The 12,530-nt window shown below is 34.1% G+C and overlaps 1 protein-coding gene across 1 annotated transcript in view; it reads right to left on the bottom strand.

Annotated features, from left to right (window-relative positions):
• The window catches only part of LOC140753784 (probable G-protein coupled receptor CG31760), a 101,716-nt gene that overhangs the window by 17,767 nt on the left and 71,419 nt on the right, over nucleotides 1–12,530 (bottom strand). The window contains exons 2-3 of the mRNA XM_073088568.1: nucleotides 8,507–8,635; nucleotides 283–466 (exon numbers count right to left, since the gene is read on the bottom strand). Coding sequence (XP_072944669.1) covers nucleotides 283–466; nucleotides 8,507–8,602 — 280 coding nt within the window. The 5' untranslated portion in view covers nucleotides 8,603–8,635. The remainder of the gene's footprint in view (nucleotides 1–282; nucleotides 467–8,506; nucleotides 8,636–12,530) is intronic.

Genomic DNA, 12,530 nt, shown 5'->3' with positions numbered 1-12,530 from the left:
CAATATTAAAAAATAAGGAGGGTACCGCGCTGCGACATAATAAACCGTAAAACGGACTACCCTCAGCCTATGCCATGGTAGTGTAACCAAGGCGCTGATTTTCAGGGTACACCGAAATAAAGGGACAAACATGGACGGCTGTCTTTGTAGCACAAAATAATTATTGTTAATTTTTTTTAATTTACTTCCTATCCATCCTATCCTAGCTTGAAGTACCTATACTCTACCATGATGCTCCTAATAGTAATGCTAGTAAGGGTTGATAGATAAAAGTTCACTTACCAGCATTCTCCAGCCCCACCTGATGCAGGATATTGGCGGCGAGGTCCGCCCTTGCCCTCGCCGCGTCCCACCGCGTCGTGTGTAGCGGTGCCTTCAGCCGCCCGTAGCGATGTGTCACACATAACGCCCCAGTCGCCCCCGTAGCCACTGCGTGCACTAACCGCAAGGAAGACTCGACTTCTTCCTGCGAATGAGACAGATCATTGATTAGATCATGTTTCGCGTAGCTTTGAGCAGCTTGGAATCAGTTAGGAACTTATACCATATTCATCCCAAGGCGCTTATAGTCAAGTAGCTTGTGTACATTGTAATCGATCTACTAAGTTCAGTGACGTCGGATGCGGTTGAGAGTTGGATGGTTCGCCACTAGTGGTTAAACTTCATGCACGCTTCTGTACGTCGATTGGCAATTTAAGCAGTCGATCTCGGTTTTCATTAATTTGCAATCGTTAAAGCAGAGACCGATTTGTAAACATTAAATACGATTTAACCTTCGATCTTCGACCTTCAGACCTCCATCAGTTTTGAGGAGAGATCCGTGATCAGAAGTGGGACATAAAAAAGTTACAGCACAATATATCAAATACTTATCGAATACTTACGCTTTTGTTTTGAATGATTATGGTGGTTGCTATTAAGCAGAATGTATGCATAATGTTTTACAATATGTTCTACCGCCTCTAAGCGTAATCATATCCACATAATATATTTAATAGACACTTAAATTTAACACGCGTATGCCATTAATAATTACTGAAGGCAACGTACGTAATATAATAGTAATTACCTTAATTTCTCCACGCATTTTCATTAAATTAATTTACCGTTTCGAGTACGAGAGATACTTGCTTCGAGGTATCTCTCTACTGGATAAAAATGGCACTTAGTTAACCTTCGTGAAATCGATTTGAATATAACCGTAATAGACTTGAGAATATTACTGCGATGTTATCATTCTTTACTGTGTGGTATTGATAAAAATTCAAATAGGGTAGTACTAAAAGACTACAAATTCTTCGGCGGGCGTCGAGTAGATAATTTCGTAATATACTCTGGCAATGTTCAGGACTGAATTTTGATGTAATTTTGGTGTCACGTTTAGATGATGCGGTAAGGCAGAATAAGCAAGTAAATGGGAACATCGGGACGACATGCATTTTATGCTATTATGTTCAAATATAGTATCTTCTTCTTCTACATAATATGCAGAGTGGTAAGTTTGTAGCTTCATTTTTAGTATTCATTTCGTATTCATACGTAACCCTGAATTCTGAAATAAAAAGAGAACTTTATGACACAATTTTTCGACAAAATTTAAGCGTTGTTTCAGATTTCAACGTATGAATAACTTAACATTGCTTTCTGATGTATTGTTTTTGTAATCAGGAGTTTTTCACGTACAATTTTTTTTTGGAAACACGTTTGTTTATAGCTGTAAACGAATACCGCGTTCTACCAAAATCGTTATTAGAATTTACATTCCAAAATATTTACTAGACTTTAGACGGTTTTCTTGAATTATTTTCAACAAATTTTAATTCGAGGTATATCGAGGATTTGTTTTTGCTTTATAAATGTTCAACAAATAATGACGCAGATATCTACTCATATGCGGAATCGACGAGATAATAATTAGCAAGGCGTTTTGTATATTCAGTTACCGATTGCTAATTGTTCTCAAGATACAGCATGTTTTGCTTATATTATGTTAATTTGAAATTACACAAACAACGCTCTCTACATTGCTCTGAAATAGGGGATCTTTTGTTGAGGGCATTATAGAATATGGATGCATATTGCATACATACACAAAGTATGGGTGTCTGGGTTGACTACTGAACCGTAAATAATGTAGATTTTTTTATAATAAGATTTAATTTTACGAACGTGAATGCAATGCAGCAATGGCAATTAATCACTGCCTCCCATTAACATCTGTAACCAACTATAATACAGTAGAATAGTAGGTAGTTGCTAGCCTTAAGCAGTGACTGACAGGCAATGCATTGTTCAAACGTAATAAGGATAAAAAGGAAAATTCATTCTCGAGGGGGTAAAGGTCTGTAGAATATTCATATTTAACTATATTAGCATACCTACATTTACTCACTCGGAAAACTGAGCGCTATTATGCCGATATGGATCGATTAGCAATGCCTAGCCTTAATAATCCTTGAGTGAGAGTATTGACGAAGGTAGAACGCTTGTATTTAGCAATCGCCCTGACCGCTCTAGCACCGTGAATGACGTCACAACTCCGCGTTTTCAGCCTGTAGGGGACATAGCTCCAGCTCGTTCAGATGTCTATTCCAGCGTAAAACACGCTGAAGTGAATAAATGAGGTATTTTAAATTTATTGTGTCAGCATAAGTTGTTTGTTGGATTTTTTTAATTGATTGATGGAGGACCCTTTTAAAATTGGCAGTATTACCTAACAATAGGTAAATAAAAAATAAATAAATAAACTTGTAAATAAAATTTAAGTATTAGTCTGTAGCATTAAGTAAGTCTATTTCGGAATAGCTTTTGTAAGGCTACCTGATGAAAGGTAGTCATCGTCGCTAATGGAAATGCAACACTGGAGAAATCGCCAATGCATCACGGTCCTTGAAGAACAACCCTTTTTGCACTTTTCTTGAAAAGCCTAGATACTGTCATAGAATTTATTATTGCCGATAATGAGTCATCTAACATTTTATACATCCATTTTGACATACTTACTCCTGCTCGTTATTGTGGAAACAAAAAGGACTAAAGTAGGAAATCAATGAATATTTAGTTCATATAAAATCAAAAGAGCAGTACATAAAGACCGTTGAAGGTTCAGCAGTGACTCATTGTTCCACTTGAAATGGATCGCTTTTTGTTATTCCTAACAATTCCCTTGCGAATTTCTATTACCTTCTTAACAATGTCTGTTACTATAGAAATAGTTCGGGATAAATTGTTTAGATGAAGCCGTAAATGTGTTTCGCTTCCTAAAGTTTCAAGGTATTCCTAAACAACAATACTTATTTAACTTTTTAATATTCCTTAAGGAAATTATTTATTAAGAAAAAAAATAATAAATAAAGGCAGGGAATTTTATAAAACGAGTTTTGTAACAATGTACACGGGGGAAATGTTGATTTCTGCGGTGAAAAACAGTAAACTTCATGTGCTTTTTAAATTGTCATCAGTATATTTCATCAAATAGTTAAAACGTAGGCATGGTAATTCGATCATGGGCTTTTAATTTAAAAGTGATCTAAAATAAACGCAGTTTTTGTAGAGTAACAGAATGCCATCAAAATATAGTTTCTCACGTGTCCTCCTCTTCCTATATTCTTGATACCTAATACGTATGCCTGAAATGTCTACTAACCGAACACATGTACCTACCTACCTACTTAACAAGAAGTGTTTCATGTAAAGATTAAACACTACTGGGATTTTATTTATAATATGGAGTAGCACACGAGCATGCAGTCCACCTGAGGGTAAGTGGCTACAGCCGCCCATGGACATCGGTAATCGACTCCAGATAGGATTAGATATTCGTACCGGAGGTCAGCCACAGATGCGCTGCTACCCCTGAGGACTAAGCTGGAACGCCTCGGCAAAGTATGTCTCCCTCACCACACCCTTCAAACCAGAACACAGCAGCGCTTAACACTGTTGTTATTAGGCAGAAATAGGTGTGGCGGTGGTGCCGCCGGAGTCGAACCACAAAGGGTTCTACCACCTTACACATATTATTTGAAACACCTTTTGTACAACTCTTACTATAAGGAAGTACATTCGTTATTGAACAAGGTGAATAATAGTCTGCTAGTACTAGACTATTACAATAGTTACAACAAAATACCTCCTCAGAATAGGTAGCGGAACAAGCTCGATAGGTTAGTCCTATTCTTCTGCAGACAATATGAAAAGAACATTGTCCTCACGACGTATACTCGTACGAACAGAAAATTCTATTGTACCCTTACTACGTTTTGTCCTAACAATTCCTTCACTATTCTATTGCCATTCTTGACAATCTACTGTAAAGATAATATTATACGGCACGGCACATTGTTTTGGATCCCTCTATTCTGCGGGTCGACTTTTGTCGGTTTCGCATTTGTATAATTTCCAGCGTTTTAGGAAGTTACGTAGGCCGTCTATTTTTGTAAGTAGGTTTTGCTTTGAAAGTAAGATTTTCAATTGTGCTTACTGAAATTTGTTACTGAAAATAGTTCACAGCAATTTTTGGAACCATCGTCAACCAATTAATTTTCCACTGCTGGGCCCGGGTCTCATCTCAGAATGAATCGTGTGCGTATTAAATATTAATTGTGAATACTTAGGTTAATGGTGAAGAAAAAATATTATAGAATATTTTAGAACAAAAAAATGTTTTTCAAAGGTGTATGAAGTCTACCAATTCGCACTTGATTCGAGTGGTAGATTATGGCCTAAACCTCTTTTATTTTGTAAAGAGACTCATGCCAAGAAGTGAACAGTAAGTGATGAAGATTTATAAATGTTAGTGGTTTGTGTGCACATTACTACGGTTTTAAGGTTTATATGGGTATTGTCGATTCACCGATATACCCGCTCGGGCACGTTACGGCTAAGGATCGATTTCAGAACACATCCCGGCTGTCCTCCGGGAGTCGGTTTATGAGCGAGATCCTAAGTAAATGTTGTAACATGTATACGGACTAACAAATAGAATGTAACGATTGTAAGGGATGCGGTGATAAATAAAATGGTACTTCGGTGTATTTGACTACAGTAGTATAATAAACACAAAATCCCGACTGCTTAAAAATAAAATCTTTGTCACTCCGACAATTTAGACGAGTCCAACAACACCTCATTTCATAAAAGTCTTCTCACCCTAAAAAATAAAACTAAAAACAACAAAACAAGCTATAATTCTCTGAAAACACAAAATGCTTAGATAACTTATATTAGGGAAATATTTATACATTGAGGATTACACTTTATTTCTATTTAAGATAAAGTAAATTTATTATATAATCGAGAGTAAATTAACTATATATGTAAAAAAAAATTGTAACTGTATAAAAATAAAATATTTCTGACTGAAAATGTTTTATGTACATAACTTATACAAAATTATAACACATCAATCAATAATTATAAATATAGTTCAAAAAAACTAGAAAAACACGCTTTTATGATAAAATCAACTAAAAAGCTTTCGGTATTCTATTTCATTCTGCATGTAGCAGGGTAAGATAAGGATGTATGTTGATCTCTTTCTACTGAATTATATAAATTAACAAAAATCATATTTTGCAAATTGAAAAATGGAATAATTTTATCAAATTAGTGTATTGTCATCGGTCCTCAATAAATCTACAAAGTTTGAACGAAATCTGGCCGTTTAAAGTGGGTCAAAATCGCGCCCAAAGAAGTCGGTTACAAACATACAAACAAACATACAGGTGAAGCTAATAAAAAGCGTGTAAAAATAGGTTATTTTGTTATCGTTAAAGCATATATTTGACTTATTTACACCTATTATTTTGGAAATCCGATCTCATTTTAATTTTATTTATTTATACAGATCGACGTCGTTCATTTCATTTGTTATTACGGTTTAGGGCATTTGTGATCTTGTCAATTCTCTGATACAATTGTACAACTCTCTTGGGAGTGGGATTTGGAGAACTTTTCCACGTTATACGCCAAGCTGGGACTTTTGGGCAGACTGAGTTTGTAAATAAGATAAACATCTTTTGAGTTTACTGACTTTGTATTAGTAAGAGATTATTTAATTTCGAAAATTAATTTAAACTTAAGCCTGGCTTGTAGGAGTTTAAATCTGTCTGCAGGCTCAAAGTTATTTTTTCTGTGACGACTTTACTTAGTATTCTTCTATGTATTTTTCCATTTAATATTCAATTAAATCATGTTAGGAACTACAGTAAATAACAACTAATATAATTACACTACAACTCATAACTTAGAGACTTCCATATTCCATGGGAATACCATTCCAACGATAATATTATTATGTACGAGTAGGTTCTTCAGGAAGATATTACAACAGCCGTTAGCAACACATATTTTATTGGCAACGCATATTATATCACTGCTGAATTGGCGCATTATATACTTACCTATTATATGATGGATATAAGGAATATCTGGTGTTTTAAATATTATGTAAAATTATTTAAGGCTGAGTCTATTAATACAGGTACTGTACGAACAATTTATAATTATTAATACGGTTACCGTACGAATAATTTATAATTATTAATACGGGTACTGGACAAACAATTTATTATTATCCGATTCGAACCGGTAGATTTTGAGAAATCTTAATAAAACTAAAAAAAATTTTTTTTGAAATGTTTTTTTTTTAATAACTTTAAAAAGCTCTTAACATCAAAAAATGATGTCGATCGCCATCAGCCCGTTCGAAATCAATTTAAAAAAATAAAATAAAAAAAAAACCTAACCTAACCTAACCAATTGAATAAATGTACGAATAAATATATTAAAAAAAAAAAAATGAATAAATGTACGAATAAATATAATTTATTAGTCCAGTACCTGTACAAATAGTCACATTGATTATTTAATTTAGTAATATACTGTTTTATAGCTTATCGAGGACCTTACTTGTTGACAGATGATTCATACAAAATGTATTTATTAAATTAAAGTTGAGTATTCTTCCAACGGTGGCGAAGGATGTATTTATTTATTACTATTACCAGTATTTTGTGGTCTGAGTGATAGTTTGGAAGCGCTAAATCTGTTAGATCTTTTCTACCTTTTCCAGATAAACTCTGAACTGGTCCTGTGCCACATAAACTACTTTATAGAGGAGTCCGTAAGTAAAATGTTAACTTTACCTACTTTTGCGACTTGTTCGTATACAGTTCAAATGGAATTTCCAGATGAAAAATAGTGACCCAAATGTTGAAAAACGGTATTTTACATAAGGTCTCGTTTATTTTTATAATTCCTTTGCTCTGTCGACGCTGCGCGTAATTACCAAACTTTTTATAAGTCGTATTTACTACACAAATATTATATTGTAAATATATTAAATTTTTTGATTTATTTTTAATACTTTTTTTTATTTAAAATTAGAACATAATCAGATCGATCATTGTTACCAAGTACCTATGGACATTTTCAAAACTAACGCTACTATCTATACTAACTGTATGATTTTGTTCAAAAGGGACAAAGAGAGTTTAAACTTTCTTTTGAACCCCATTTTTAAACCTGAATCATTCAAAGATCTTATATTGCTATTCTAGAAGTTTGTTTGTGATCGTCAAAAGACATAGCCAATCATAATGACTATAACCTTCCCATTAAGGGAAGTCGGCTTTCAAAAGTGGGAGTCCAAGGACTGATGAAAATGTGGATATACTTAGGTTATCTGAGAAAGTAAACATCACCTACAGGCGAATATTTTTAAATAATGTTCTCAGAGGTGTATAAAATTAACTATACTTGGTCAGTATAATAAACTTATTCTTCTAAAAGGGTTCCAATAGACCTCTTAATATTAGGTTCTATATTTACAAAGCATTTTTTGCTTGAAATTTTAGATCGCCAAAAATACTTTAGGAGAATTCATAAATAACTGTCAGATAAAGTTCTCGATTGGGTGAATTGGCATTTATTTTCGTCCCTAATGGATTCGATTTAGATTATACAGCAAGTGATAATGAAATAACATCGTATAACAGAACATTTTCTTGTCAAAGGAGAATTAAATGAACTGTTATTGTTTATCTGTTCTTAAATTAACGGTTATATACCAAATTTAGTTCTCAATTTGTTGTTTAATATGAACTTCAATTATTTTTCGTTTGATGTTTACCAATATTTTTTTTTATTACTTACAATTATTTATTTAATCAAACCGTTCATACAATGTATATTCATTCTGTTTTGGATTTGTTTAACTCTACGAAAGCGTTTAGAAATTGTCAGTTACGATATTTTAATACCACCTTTGGATCTATATATACCCTTAGTAGGAGAATTTACGTTTTTACAAAAATGACTGTTTTTGTATTTGTTTACGATTAACTCGTACATTTGCAATCAACGCCCTTAGTGGACTGTATGAGAACTGATGGGAAATACGTAAACAAATACAAAAGCACTCATTTTTGTAAAGACGTTAAAACTCATATTAAGGTAGGTACAGATAATGAAAAAAGTACACGGTTAATGTTTATTGTATTGTTACCCGATACGTAGTGGCGTTGACGGCGTCCGCGCGAGGTAGAGACAGCAACGCGAAGGGCAGCAGCAGCGCAGGGGTCACGCGCCGCGGCGCCCTCATCTCTGCGAACCATCCGCCCTATAGCTCACCACACTGTAACAAATATGTTCAATAAGTATTTGGTATTCGTAACTTGAAATTTGCTTAAACAATATGATTCCATCGGGAAGATACCACACCTAATAGGATGGCTACTAATTTATGTATAAGACGACAATCTGAATCCTCAGCGTGCATTGCCTCTACACAATTTCAGTGGATTTCACATAGAATCCTTATTCTACCTTCTTGAGTTGGGTACAGGTGTCTATTGGCGACTACGACCACTTACCAACAATGCTCCATGCTCGTTTACTGCTTCGATCTTCGAAAAAATATGTTTCGTCAAAATTTACCAGGGACTATATATAACAAGACACGACTAAAGATTGCAGTGCCAACAAAAGCTATCTTGAAAAGACTATGTCCTATGGTGGTTTCTTAAAGTTTCATAGATAAAACCAGACGGCAATCATATAAAACAATCCATAAATATCTAGAATTAATGACTTAAGAAAATGTTACTTAAACTTAAAAGGAATATTCTCTAAACAAAAAGGAAGGGAGATAGAGCTCTCTGCTTTGAATACGGAAGAAAGAATATCACAATAAATTACATACAAAATAAGGCTTTTACCGTAACACCTTTTCAGTATGAATTTACAAAACCCTGATAAAACGGTTAAAAAATTGCGAACCAAATAAAATGCTTATTTGTAAAATATATTATTTCCGTAAAACCCTCATCCGTATTGGTTCACACGAGCCTTTAATTATATCGATACGCAATTTCAATTCGTTCTTTGTCGGGGATGAAAATATACAAGTGACTATTTCGCATCATGGAAAACGGCTCGATTTTCGATAAATTGGGAATCAAAATATTTAATCGTTGGCGTTGATATGATTTTATGCAATAGCAGGTATATTTATTAGTGATGAAATCAGAATATGAATTTCAGAATTCTGAATGTTATGAATTTTAGTTTGTGGGTTTTAGCGGTGGTCTTAAATTTAATTCTTCGAAATACGGCTGTAATTTCAAATAATATACATCACAGATGCGTTTGTTTACGAACCTAGAGATTATGTTAAAACTATTTATGTAGCTACGTACCTATATTGGTATCTTTAAATTGTTAAAGTCAGGGATGTGTGAAGTCTATTTATTTATTCGCAATTCAGCAGCTGTAGTGTACGATGGTCTAAACCTTCTGAGAGGAGTTCCGTGCCAACAGTGGGACGGTAAGACGAAGGTAAGACATAAATATTGTTGTTATCTATAGTCGAATCATGTTCACATTCTTTTTCCTAAAATTTCGCACTGAATTTCTGTTTAATACTCCCGTTAGCCGCATTGAGATTTAAAATCTGCGGTTATTTTAATAAACGAATTTATATTTACTACTCGGTGAACGAAAAAGCTGTGTAAAAAATGTAATATTTACGTTACTTTATTAAATTTCATTGTAAGCATTTTCAATGTAGGTTTAAGTTTGTTATACCTACATTGAATACAAAACAGTATGTTTTTTGTAACAAATGAGGCTTTTCCTTTAGTTTGTCATATAACATTGCTTGCATCTCAGAATTGATTCTTATAAGCAACACTATCTGATTGTGGAATAATACAGGATGTGTATTTTTTTTCCATATCAACTCGTTCGATTCCCGGCTAGGGAAAAAGATTTTTTAAATAACTAATGATGCAGTTTTGTTTTCTTTATCGGCCTCGTAACTTCTTTGTACGGAGGTTTTTTTTTATTAGCTTCGTAACTTCTTGTTATACGGAGTATTAAATTAAGTTACATAAAAACTTATCAACAAATATATCACACTCTTAGCTACGGCTACCACAAATTAAGGCTGCATGTAATCGCAATATAAAAATATTTCACGCATCATAAAACTTGGTTATTCACATCAACTGTACAAGCACGCCAGCAAGTTGACGTATTACGTGGGAAATTGACTGAAAATGTAGGCTGCGGTTAACCACTTGGCGAAGCAATAAGATGGTGATTTCCTCTTTAGCATTCAATTGCCTTTCAATCACCGTAGTAACCAGAGACTTTATGAAGAGAAAATAGTTACTTATTACACTAATAAGAATAGTAATTAGATTTTTAAGCTGCAGTTTGATAAAGTTTCATGTGCAGTAAAATTTATGTTTTCTATTCTCATAACCAGCATTAGAATTCCTTGTAGCCTGAAAAAAAACCTCAGAAACATCCAGAATACAGACTTAACAGAAATAATTCGCCATTTATATCTTTGCCAGGAATCAAACTTGGTACCTGTTCCCTAAACGTGTCCTGCAAAGATGGAATTACGCACATAATTATTTGGGTAAAAGCGGTGAAAAAAATAAATCCTGATCGCTCCCAACATTATTTTATTTTAAAGATTAATTATAATAGGCATAAACCGCGCAATCATGCATACGCCTGTCCATTCCCATCTGAAACCTAATCCAATTACGACATCTACTGACGCGTGGAAAAGGAAAAAGATATTTTAAAAAAACTAATGCAGTTTTAGTTTTTATCGAAATCGGCCTCTAGCCCCCCCTTTCAGCATTTTTCGCTAATCCTTATAGTTTCGGATTTGGCCCTGAAGGCCTTTTTGAAAAAATCACCTTGAATCTATACATTTTAGGTTATATCGTAAAAAAGGGAGATATTTACCGAATAAATAAGTTTTGGATTCGGGCAATCGTAAATGATAATAACTAAAAGCTGAAACAACTACTCGTATTAAATTAAATTTATTAGATGGGCTTACAGCGAAGCAGAATCGGTTTTGATTGTCAAGCCTGTCCGAAACAATTAGTGAATCCTAGTATAAAATGCCCTAAGCTTGAAACGCAAGCATCGATTGTGTGCGTAGTTTCGAGGTTTTGTACTCCTTTGTTTAGAAACTATACTACAGCATACTATTCATACGCTGTAGAAGTGAAACAAGATGTATGCGTAAAAACTCAACTCCGGCTTTGATACTTCCATCGATATAATCGATAAGCGATTGTATGTAAATGATGATCTATTGTGCTATTTATCATTTAAAAGAAAGTAGGGAATCATATTTTGGAAACACAGTGCAATTTATTCTATCTCATTCTCTCGCAGGTTAAATTTTCTCTTTTTTATATAATATCGGAGTAGCAGACAAGCATGCAGTCCACCTAATGGTAAGTGGCTTCTGCCGTCCATAGACATCTCTAATCATCCCCAAATAGGATTAAATATTCCTACCTGAGGTAGGCCATAGATGCGCCGCTACCCGAGGATTAAGCTGGAACGCCTCGTAAAATTATGTCTCCCTTATCACACCCTTCAAACCAGAACATAGTGTTTATTCTTAGTGTCGTTTTTCTTTTCATTGAGTTTCAAATTTAAACGATGCTAAAGATGTTATCGCTCTAAAAAACCTTAAAGAAATTTGTCAGTACACAAAGAACAAATCTAAGGGCTCGTGGTTTGGCAGTTAAACGGCAATAAGATTTTAATTCCCTCCTTACATTTCAATTGCAAGCTTAACTTGTCAAAGTGCCAGAACTGTGCTTAGAATGTGGATAACAATACGCATTGATACAAAACTAAAGTTGGACACGCGACATATTTCACGGTACACGACGGCACTGTGAGTTTTGGAACTACATTTGAAGTTTCAATGAAGTTTAGTAGTTACACTGTTTATTTCTCTTATACTTGAAATGTTTGGAAGTCGTTATAGTGTAGATCGGACTTCACGGTTTCTAACGTCGAACTTGGTTTAATTAAAGAGATTATAAGAAAGAGGATATTTTTAACCGACTTCCTAAGGAAGAGAGGTTATCTATTCGATACGTATTTTTTTCTTCTTTATTTGGACAAGTAGGACACGCGACATATTTTACGGTAGGTACACGACGGAACTGCGAGTTTTGGAACTACATTTGAAGTTTAGT

This window comes from Epargyreus clarus, unplaced genomic scaffold, assembly GCF_041222505.1.
Source record: "Epargyreus clarus isolate Ecla_fem2 unplaced genomic scaffold, WU_Ecla_fem_2.2 ptg000027l, whole genome shotgun sequence".
Taxonomy (NCBI): Eukaryota; Metazoa; Arthropoda; class Insecta; order Lepidoptera; family Hesperiidae; genus Epargyreus; species Epargyreus clarus.
The sequence above is the reverse complement of the archived record's forward strand: the minus strand, read 5'-3'. Positions and strand labels throughout refer to the sequence as shown.